Source organism: Brassica napus, chromosome C6, assembly GCF_020379485.1.
Source record: "Brassica napus cultivar Da-Ae chromosome C6, Da-Ae, whole genome shotgun sequence".
Taxonomy (NCBI): Eukaryota; Viridiplantae; Streptophyta; class Magnoliopsida; order Brassicales; family Brassicaceae; genus Brassica; species Brassica napus.
The window spans coordinates 41,722,689-41,734,284 of NC_063449.1; the positions used below are offsets into that span (position 1 = coordinate 41,722,689).

Consider the following 11,596-nt stretch of genomic DNA (forward strand, 5'->3'; position numbering starts at 1 on the left):
TACATTGGCTATTCTCGTCATTTTCTTTTCTTCTACGTGTCCATACAATTTATTTATTCAGTTTATTTAAATAAATAATGTGTAAATGGTAGCTTATTATATTTTTCATACATACTCAAATTGGCTATTACAGTTCCTACTTTTGTTTGATACAAATTTAAGCAGAAAATAGAAAAAAAAATTAGGGGGGGAATGGTAGACTGATCTAAATGGAAGTGAATATTCGGTGTTTCTCTTGTACTGAGAACTTCAAGTTCTCTAGTCTGTCTCATCCATTGAATGTATTTTTTGGTCTCCCCAAGAAAGTAACTAACAGGAAATAAAACATTCTTGAATATTTTTTCTAGGGAAAGAAATCAAAGAGAAAGATTGTAAACTTTATTTTCTGAGATATTGGATATGGGTGGGATCAAAATCTAATCTTATTTAACTCGGATCACTGTTACATCATCTCTCAGTACAGTGTTTTCTTCATGTCTGAAGCAAACGAGAGAAGTAGAGAAATGAGTAGAAGTATGTTCCCAAGAGATCTGCTTCAGAGATATACCCCTATCTCAGCTAAAGTTGTAAATGGTAAAGAAGTAGACGAGGAGATTGAGTTGGATCTTAGTTTATCTCTTGGCGGGAGGTTCGGAGTTGACAAAAGCAAGCTCGCGAGATCTTCCTCTGTCGTGGGCCCCACGATGCCTTTTCCCCGGGAGAATCATCAGCCAGAGACAGAGATGAGGCCTGTCGAGACATCCGTGGCGGGACATATGGGTTTGCCGAGAACGACGTCGTTGCTGGTGGAGACGGAGGAAGAGTGGCGGAAGAGGAAGGAGATGGAGAGTTTAAGGAGAATGGAGGCCAGGAGAAGGAGAAGCGAGAAGCTTCGTGGCAGAGGCAGCGGCGGAGGGAACATCATCAAACCAACCGAAGCTAATAATGATAGTGTTCCGGGAGAAGGTTCCACCACTACGAGGCGGCGAGGTAGGCCGCGGTCGGTACTGCCACGGTGGTCAGGGACGGCTAACGAAGGTGGACTTTTACGACAACACAGTTCTTCTAGATTAAAACTTGAACTACAACCAAATGAATGCATCAATCTGAAAATCATTACACACACTAAGTTAGTTAGTTTCTGCTGCTGGAAATTAAGCCTAATCTTTGATATAAATTGTTTCCACCTTTTTGGAACCTGAAAGGTCATTTGCTTAGATATGAATATTTTAAACATACCAAATACTTTTTTTTTTGGTAACAATGTATTCTAAGAAACAGTGGTGTGTTTGATTCATTCAAGCATCTAGCGAAGAAGCAAGAAGCTTACCGTCGCCACAGCAACAACATCAACAGGGAGCAATGGCAATGCCGAATAATGGGCTAAGAAGATTGAGTTCAGTGGACATGAGGATAGAGCCGCCACCACAAGGGAACGGTAAAAAAGAGATGCCATGTGTGTTCACCAGGGGAGATGGACCTAACGGGAAGAGAGTTGATGGGATTCTTTATCGATACGGTAATGGAGAAGAAGTGAAGATCATGTGTGTCTGCCATGGTGATATCTTGTCTCCTGCTGACTTCGTTAAACATGCTGGTGGTCCTCATGTTGATCATCCTCTTAGGCACATTATTGTCAACACTTCTTCTCTTTCTAATCTCTTTTAGAAACCCCCTAACTCTTCATTTGATCCCTTTTATTTTTAAGGCCAGATTTTAGAGAAGAAGATGCTTAAGAGTTTTAGTTCAGACAACATATATATATGCTTTGTCTGATTCTTGTAATTTCTCAATTTTATATTTGTATTTTTACTGCTTTATACAGAGAAGAAGAAACAAAACATTCTTATCAGTTTTAACTTTTAAGAGAGTAACATTAATGATGCATATGGTGATGAGTACACAAATAAAAACCCTACTACTCTCAAAATAGGAAACAGACTTGAAAAATAAAAACAAAAAACTAAAGCTTCTAATGGCTACGCACTTGTTTGCTTGCTGCTTTTCAAATCCTCTAATAACACATCTTCTTGATCACAACCTAGAAGGCTGGATTCGTTTCAGTTGTTTTACACCATTTTTCATCGTTAGCCTTATCGAGAGGCTATCAAGTGCACTTGAGTGCTAAATGCAGAACCTCGACTAGATCGTCCTGAGGACCAGTCTCCCATAGTCCCTTTGTGAAAACATCCTTAGCTTTGACTTGACGAGACAATGTTGAATCCATTCTCGTGAGAAGAGAAAGAATGATCCAGCTGCCCGCTTATCCGATATCAGCTCCAAGATGACAATACCATAACTGTAAACATCTGCTTTCTCCGAGACACGGCAAGTCATTGCGTATTCCGGAGCAACATAGCCGATTGTTCCAGCCACCCCCTGTTGTTGTGACATGAGACTGCGAAGTCCCCAAGAGCTTCGACAGCCCGAAGTCAGATAGATAGGCGTTGTAGTTGTTGTCCAAGAGTATGTTGCTCGGTTTGATGTCTCTGTGCAAGACTTTAGCTGAACACTGCTCGTGAAGATAGGCAACAGCACGCGCTACATCGAGAGCAATCTTTTGCAGGATCTTCCACTCAAGAGCAGGCTTCGATCTTTCTTTGATGAAGTCTTCAAGGTTCCCTCCGGATAAGTAGTTGTAGATAAGGAACATCTCTGTCTCGCTCGCGTGGTAACCGATTAACATAACGAGATTCGGATGCCTAACCGTTTCAAGAGACAAGATCTCAGCGTCAAACTGCTGGTCCCCTTGAAACCTCCCGACAAAAGAAGAAGCGCAGGCTCCACTGATTCATCATGAGTCGCACCAGAGACTTGTGACCCTAGCTAGCGTGTCTGATGAACTTTGTAACTCGGATAGTTTCCTTTCTTTTGCATTGTTATTCCCTGAGGATGATGGAGATAAGGAAGGAGATGCAGGTCTGCTGTTTGTGATCTCTGGATCGTCCTTGAGACGAGCATCACTGGCAATGCTCCCCAACTGGAACAAAACAGGCCTCTCATCATTCCCTCTTTTGCTCGTTGGTCTTTTAAAGGCTGCAATCAGAAGGTGAAAACTGGATACATAGTTTTCAAAATATAATTAAAGAGACACGTGCATGGCATTACGTTAGAGTTTTTTTTTTTTTTTGGGTTGGGGTGGATAAGCACCAGTAGTCCCTTTTAATTTAAAATCTTAAGATTTCAGAAACAACGCATATAGCATATCTCTTATTTATTTGGACTTTAGAAACAACACACATAACAACACACTTATCCCCTATATATTATTTGAGAAGCATTACAACTTCTTTTTGTAGCCACGTGTCATCACTAGAATGATTCTTAGAATCATTAGAGAAATATGTTGGTCCATCTAATTATATAATAAGCTTTTTATTAAACTAACAATAAATTCATCATTAATGTACTTTATTATTTCCTTAAATAAAATTTACGGAATTTCCTAATGTGGCTAAAGTATATATGGCAATTAATGATTTTGAATAATAAAGATTTGATAAAAAATAGTGTATCTTGTATCATATTTGTTTAATTTTAAGCTATTAAATAAATTAAATAACCACAATAACCATATAATAAAAATATAGATTTTTATGTATATGTTATATTTTGAATTTTTACAAACGGCTATAAATTACTAAAACTGTTAAAAGTCTTACATTCAAATTTTATGATCCATGGTTTAAAATTTTTGTTATGACAAAATACAAACGATTACAAAAATTATATAAGTAAAAAGTCTAATTTAATTAATTAATAAGATTAATATATATATCATTTTAAATTAAACTATAAACCTTATAAAATACAATATTTTAGTTTCAAAATTTGCTTTGAACAATTTTTTTGAACGATCATTGACAACTTATTTTTTTTTAATTATAAATTACTAAAACTATTAATCCCACAATGAAAATTTTGTTATCAGTAATTTAATTTTTTTACTATAAAAGATACAAATGATCAAAAAACTATATGAGTATAAATCAGTATTTAATAGACATTAATATTAAAAATATACTAAAATATATTATCTATGTTAGTATCATTTAAATTTAATAACATATCCTATCAAATAAAAAAAAAAATTGGATTAATACAATTGATTTATATGTTTGCACCAATTTAATTATATTTTTAATAGTTACTGACTTTTAATTATTTAATATATATTTATTATTTTATAATATGTAAAAATATTTAATACATAAAATAATTTATATATATAATGTTAATCCCGCGCAAGGCGCGGGTCTTAACCTAGTTTTATTTATATTACAGAAACAAACAACACACACATATATCTCTTATTTTATTTTTGTACGATCTCTATAACATCACATGAGAAGTCAATTTCTTTTGTGTTGCTCTTGCGTTAATTTTCACGATGGTTGATTACATTGATACCCTTAATGAATTAACTTACAATTAAAATACTATTATTTATTATTTTATTTAGTTTCCTTTTTAAAAAATTCCGAAAATATACACATATAACAAAAAGGAATTTTTTTATAAAGTTAAAAAAAAAGAATTGAAAAAAAGAAAATATATGTAAATATAATATGATTTCATAAAAAAAGAAAAGTTCACAAAATAGTAATATTACATTTAAAAAATATTTTTAAATAACATAAAATATAATTTTGAACTAATAAAATACTTTCTTTATATCTATATTTTCTTAGATGAAAATTATAAATTTCTATATAATGTGATTTCATTAAAAACAATTTACACAGATAATCTTGATATTAGAAACATAAATATTATTTCTTTTAAAACATAATTTAAACAATACAAAAAATTCAAAGTAATAAAAATATTTTTATATACCTATATATTTTCTTAGATGATTACATAAAATAATTAAGTAACATAAACTGATATATGTTTAACTGTCTAAAAATATTTTATAATTAGTAATATTGAAATGTTTTATTTATTTTTCATAAATTTAGTCGACTATAATATCTTTCAATTACAGTAAAAAAATATCGATAAATTATATTTTACTTATATAATATTATTTTTAAATACAATCACAATTTTTTTACTGCTTATTTTTAAGAGTTTCATAAATTTAGTTGACTATAATATCTTTCAATTACAGCAAAAAAATATCGATAAATTATATTTTACTTATATAATATAATATTTAAATACAATCACAATTTTTTTACTGCTTATTTTCAAGAGATATTAAAAAAAAATAAAAAAAATAAACATTGTTTGATCAAATAATTACAAAATAGTTTAATGAGGTAGATATATTATATTTTATCATTATTAAAGTTATTTTTTTCTTAATATTAAATATGCTTTTAAATTTTATGTTTTTATGTTTGTGGAACTTAATAGAACCATAATCAAAATATCAAAGCAAATCTGAATTCTCATTTTAAGATTATTTAAAATAAATTTTAGTTTCCATTCAATAAAACAAATGCATAAAGCTATTTAGAAATTTTAAAATATTTTAATTATTGTAAATATTGATATATGTACATGAGCTTTCAAAAATGTATCAGCTAGTTACGCATGTAACTTCATATTGATCATCGCTTTATTTTCTAATATTTTTTTAAAAAAAACATCAACATATAATTTGATAAATATTATGAAAATACATGCACATTTGACTTAATTATAATAAAAAAATAATTATACTTCATTTTGAATTTGAAAGAATATATGTAACTCAACTCAAAACATATTAAAAATAAAAAATAAAATATTAACCAACTGTTACAATTTAGTTCTTTTGTAAAATTTATATATATGCATGAGACTTTAGAATATTATTGTTTCGTTATATTAATTTATGTAATTTGGAATCAGACACTTTAGTTTATTTTTTTTATTTCATTTTAATCACAATATATCTTAAGTTATATATAATCTTCATAAAATATATTTACATATCTAAGATAACAACCACCTAAATGCAAATAAGAAATTAATTAAATTTTTAATAAATAGAATAAAAAATATTTCAAGTGAATTCATATATGCAGTCTAATTTACCCAAATGATAACTAAATCGACTGAAAAACAATAAAACCGATTAGATATAACATATATAAAATCAGATGTATAATTAAAGTAATATAATATTATTAATATAAATGATGCATATAAATTATAAATTAATTTAAAATTAAAAGTAAGTAGCAATCAATTATTATAATATATTTATTTTAGAAATATTTAGGGAAAATCACCTAGTAGAAATAGAGAAACAACACACATAACACATGTCTTATTTATCGAAACAGCACACATAACATAATATCATTATCAAGGATCACGGAAGGTGGCGTAGACTTACGGGAGACCAAATTACACAATCCAAAACATCTTACACGACGACGGCCTTGAAAGACTTGAGTTCATTCCAAGCCGTAAATTTTTAATACTCATCACGATGGCCTCATACATTTTACTCATACCATCGACTTCATCGTTGGCAGATATGATCAGATTGTACTTTATGCCGCTATGCCGAAGCGACGTCCAATCCCAGGTTCCTCGCTCTGACGACCTTCTCGTACACAAGATTCGCCTTCGACTCCTTGTTATGCTCCGAGACTGCAAACTTGGCGATCTCAACGATCTTTGGGTCCAATGGATTGACCGGAAACTTGCCAGGAGGGTTGAGAGACCAGCCACCTTCCACGACGGTGATCAGAGGGAGTAGGACGAGAGAGAGAGACAAATCATCGACTTCATCATATTTCTCTTTTTGATCTAATTGAGCCCTTTTTCTTAGGGTCCGAACTATCGTTGGTTACGGGCAATTTATATAGCCAAAAGGTTGTTACGTGCATGTTTTGTTATGGAACGTGGGCAGATTATGAACCAGATGTCTCTCGAGCGATGATAAGAGTTCGTTGTAAAAGAGTTTTTTTTTTATAAAACAAAAGAATATATCGTGAATATATATATATATATATATATATATAAAGTTAGGTTTTTTCTCTTATTCTAACAAGTGGAGAGGAGTTTTGCGACACGTGTATCCATGTACTTTTTTTACATTTAAATCTTTTTTTTTAGATTATTATAATTTGGTCAACTACTTTCTAATTGTGCACTATCTAATCTTTTTCGTACTAACTATTATTGTATGAAGTTTGATAATCTATTTTATTGTTCACTAAAATTCAAGATGAATGAAAAAATAAATAAAATAATAAAAATTTATTTTAAATATTTAATTTATTCACAACTAAAAATAACATAATTTTATTTTATTTTATTATTTTTTACCATTTTTTATTTTATTTACAAAATATATATTTATTTAACTATTAAAAATATAAAATGACTAAACTAATAAGAAGAAACTAGAGTGCAATATATAATTTAAACTTAAAACTTCTACAATCATAGAGAAAAAGAAAAACACCATAGTAACACTAACTTAATAAAGGTTTGAAGCTACAAAGATATCAACAAAGAAGACTAAGTTATCTTAACTTACCATAAAATGTTTTGACTAGAACAAACAGATGTCAGAAAAATGTAAAAGATAAAATATGAGACAAAACAATCCCGAGAACACAAAGGATCGCGATCAAGCACCTGCGCAAAAAGCCAAAAAACGGGTTAGAGAAAGAATAATCATTGGATGAACAAAGTTACCATGAAATAAGAAGACGCATGGTAAGAAGCACATCACAAACTAAACAAGAACATAAAGGCGCCCATGCCAACAAAGAACCACAAAGCTCTGAATAGAAAAAACCAAAGCTCCAAAATACTAACTCCGCACACCTACACCAAGGAACGCATGAGAAAAAGATAATCAAAATGAATGGGGGGGGGGGGAATGGAAACCAACCATCGAGAAACCAAAGCTCAAGCTTGAGACCATAAACAACATTCCAAGCGCACAAAGCATACATAGAGAAAAACACTATCCAACTCTGGAGTAGAAAATATGGCGAAAGGGAGAGCCACTAAAGACGTGATCAGCGATGAAGGTGCAACGAGATGAGAGAATAAAGTGATAAAAGGAGACGAAATGAAATCAATAAACTGTGGAGACATCCTCGAACTATAAAAAAGAGCATAAAAGTCAGATCACCAAAAACCAGATCTTGAAAACCAAGACAACAGAGACTATCGACGTTAAACCAACGACGACGAAGACAACATCAAAGACGACTAAACTCTAACTCAACCCAAGGATATGTAGTTTCTAACATTAGCCAAAATTTATGGAAAAGATGACCAACATTGACTGAAATAACCTACAACGCCGTAAGAAACAACCGCACAACATGGAACTAATATGCGTGATATATAACAAATACCATAAAATCTCACAGAAGAGGAAGGTGGGGAAAAACAAGAGCATGTAGGTGAGTCTTTTCTCAGTGATGGTGAGAAGCCATGCACACCCTAAAGGTAAATGAAATACATAGATGGTGACGGTTCAAGGTCAAAATATGGGGAGAGTGCAGAAACATCTAAAAAAGTAATGTGAAAAATGTGAAAAATTAAAATACAATTTTGATACCGTTAATCTTAAAATCAACAAATGCCTAAATGCAAAGTTATTGAAATTCAATATGTTTTACATCAGAAGCTCATTTCACCACTAACAAGTAGTATTATATACACAACAACACATTATTAAAAAGACATACACATAATATATTAACTTATTATCTACTACTACATACCATAATGAAACACCAAATAATGCTATTCACAAATAAATATTAACCACATAATCACATCATCCAAAAAATCATATTTAAGAACAATAAAACAATATTCCGTGCTTCGCGCGGACACTCCCTAGTATTTGATAAATAATCCTCAATGTTTTTAGTGATAATAATATTTTAATTCCTGAATTATTTTATGTTATCATCAATTTGTTGACTATAAACACACAAACTTTTTGATTTAAATTTTGTTTAAATGCACCATTTACATGTATTTGGTAGATTATAATCTCTTTGTTTCATAATAAGTGTCATTCTAGTTTTTTTGTCTTGTTACATAAAAAGTGTCACTTTACAATTCCAATGCAAATTATAATTACTTTCAGCTGAAAATTAATTGCAAACTGCATTGGTTTTATAAATAATTTTATTTATCTCAAATAGTATTAGTTAGAAAGATGTAATTAATAACAATTTACATATATTTCTGCTAATTTCTTAGTCTGTGTGAATAGTGTCAAAGTGACACTTATTGAGAAACGGAAGAAGTATATATAATATTAGTCATTACCTTATTTTGTGGTGATTACAGTATACTATAGTTCAAAATACAAAATAAGAATATCTCGTGGATATTTGATAAAGAATTCTCAACGTTTTTTGGTGATAATAATAATTTAATTCCTGAATTATTTTATCACTAGTTTGTTGACTAAATATTTATTTAGAAAATAAATAATTGATAGGTTTGTTATGGTCTATATAATAACTTTAGATTTAGTTATACCATCCAGAAAATCTTAAAAATGGCTAAGCTCTTTCAATCCATTATGCATCGGTAAAATACTTGAATTAGATATGCAGTCTCCTTGAACATGACTAAATATTGGTTTATCCAATTCATCCAAATCGTTTAGTAAGATATATATATATATATATATATATATATATATATATATATATATATATATATATATATATATATATATATATATATATATAATACATACCTAATTTATTATATTGTTCTAGCGGTAGCATGATAAGTATGATTAATTAAGAATCATACAAGATTCATTCTAAAACACATAAGCTTTAAACCTATGTCTTGTTTAAAAGCACCATTTGCATGTGGTGATTATAATATACTATTAGATCTTGACCCACACAACCATGCAGTTATGCAGGTTTTCTTTATTATTAAAATATTTTAGAATATGCAATAAAATATATCAATAAATTAATATAATTTAATGTTATATATTATCTAATTTTATAATAATATTTGTGTGGCGTATAATATTATTATTACAAAATTTATAAATTTTGTATATTTGTAATAATATTTATTTTAAATACATTATTATGTAACAATACTGATTTACATAATTTTGTTTTATTTCTTAATTTGAAACATATGTGGAAATTAAATTAAGTCGAACCTACGTAATAGAGAATTTGGTAAATAGTTATTAATTAAACTGATTTTTAGATGTGTAAATAATAAACCTAGTAGAGTAAAGTCTTATATATACGATATGAATAAAGATCAAATATTCCATCTATGAAAAGAGGTTTAATTATATTAGTTGTATAACATGGTAAAAACATTTAAAAAGTGTGACTTCTAAGTGGTCTAAAGTAAAAAAAAAAAATCATATATGAAATAAGTCATAATTTATGTGCTAAATAGATAAAAAAAATTATTTTAAAATTAGAAATAGAAATTAATATTTCTTTTTAAAACATCTTTTAAAATACTTCTTAAATTTAGTTTTGAAAATTAAATAAATTTAACAATGTTATTATTATTAAAATGGTATTAAAAGTATTTTATATAATTATTAAAAAAAATTACAATCAAAACTAAACTAAAATTTAGTTTCTAATAATACTTTATGATAATTAAAATTTTAATTAACTAATTTCGAAAATATATTTTAAAAAGATTCTAAAAAGATATTTGAAAGATTTTGTTAGACATTTCTTTAAGATATTTATTAGTATTTCAAATAAAAATAAAGATATTAAAAGATATTATAATTAAGTTATGTAAAATTTAATAAATTTTCTAAGGATGGTCTAAATAAATAAATCACACATGAAAGAAGTCATGACTTCTATTTTAATAGTATAGATAATTCAAAAAAAAAAAAGAATATCTCATGGATATTTGATAAAGAATCCTCAACATTTTTGGTGATAAAAATATTTTAGTCCCTGAATGATTTTATCAGTTGGTTACTGATTAAATCTTTATTTACAAAATTAATAATTGATTGGTTTAGTATGGTCTATATAATAACTTTAAATTTATTTATACCATGCAGAAAATCCTAAAATGGCTTAGCTCTTTCAAGACATTATGCATCGGTAAAATAACTTGAGTTTGATGTGCAGTCTCATTTTAACATGACTAAATATTGGTTTATCGAACACATGAAAATCGGTAAGATATAAATGATACGTAATTAAGTTATTATGTTCTTTTACCTGTATAGCATGACATGTATGATTAATTTAAAACACCATTGACATGTATTTGATAGTCAAGATATATATTGTTAGTTCTTACTTTATTTTGTGGTGATTACAATCTACTATAATTTAAAATAAAGACAAGAATATTTCATGGATATTTGATAAAGAGTTCTCAATGTTTTTGGTCATAATAATCTTTTAGTTCTGGAATTATAGTATCAGCAGGTTGTTGTCCGAATATTTATTTAGAAAACTAATAATTGATCGGTTTCGTGGACTATATGGCTAAGCTCGAGTTTAATGTGCAGTGTACTTAAACGTTTGAACTGTGTAAGTGTAAAAAGATAATGTGATATGTATTAATATGTCCAATATAAAAAAACACAAAGATAAATTAGCTAGTGCACAAAAAGGATAAATTAGCTCAATTCAAATATATACTAACTCATCAT

General features: G+C 28.8%; 1 protein-coding gene across 1 annotated transcript; it reads left to right on the forward strand.

The window, feature by feature from the left end:
• Window positions 1-1,806, forward strand: LOC106405350 (ninja-family protein AFP1-like). The gene is made up of 2 exons (XM_022703987.2): window positions 1-1,017; window positions 1,283-1,806. The coding sequence occupies exons 1-2, from the start codon at window positions 474-476 to the stop codon at window positions 1,645-1,647; spliced, it is 909 nt and encodes a 302-aa protein (XP_022559708.1). The 5' UTR covers window positions 1-473; the 3' UTR covers window positions 1,648-1,806.
• Window positions 1,807-11,596: the final 9,790 nt, after the last annotated feature.

Bases quoted from the DNA above. Each gene is read 5' to 3' on its own strand.
- LOC106405350 (XM_022703987.2), top strand. From the start codon at position 474: ATGTCTGAAGCAAACGAGAGAAGTAGAGAAATGAGTAGAAGTATGTTC. The intron at 1,018-1,282 runs GTGGACTTTTAC...GATTCATTCAAG, and splicing joins GTCAGGGACGGCTAACGAAG to CATCTAGCGAAGAAGCAAGA.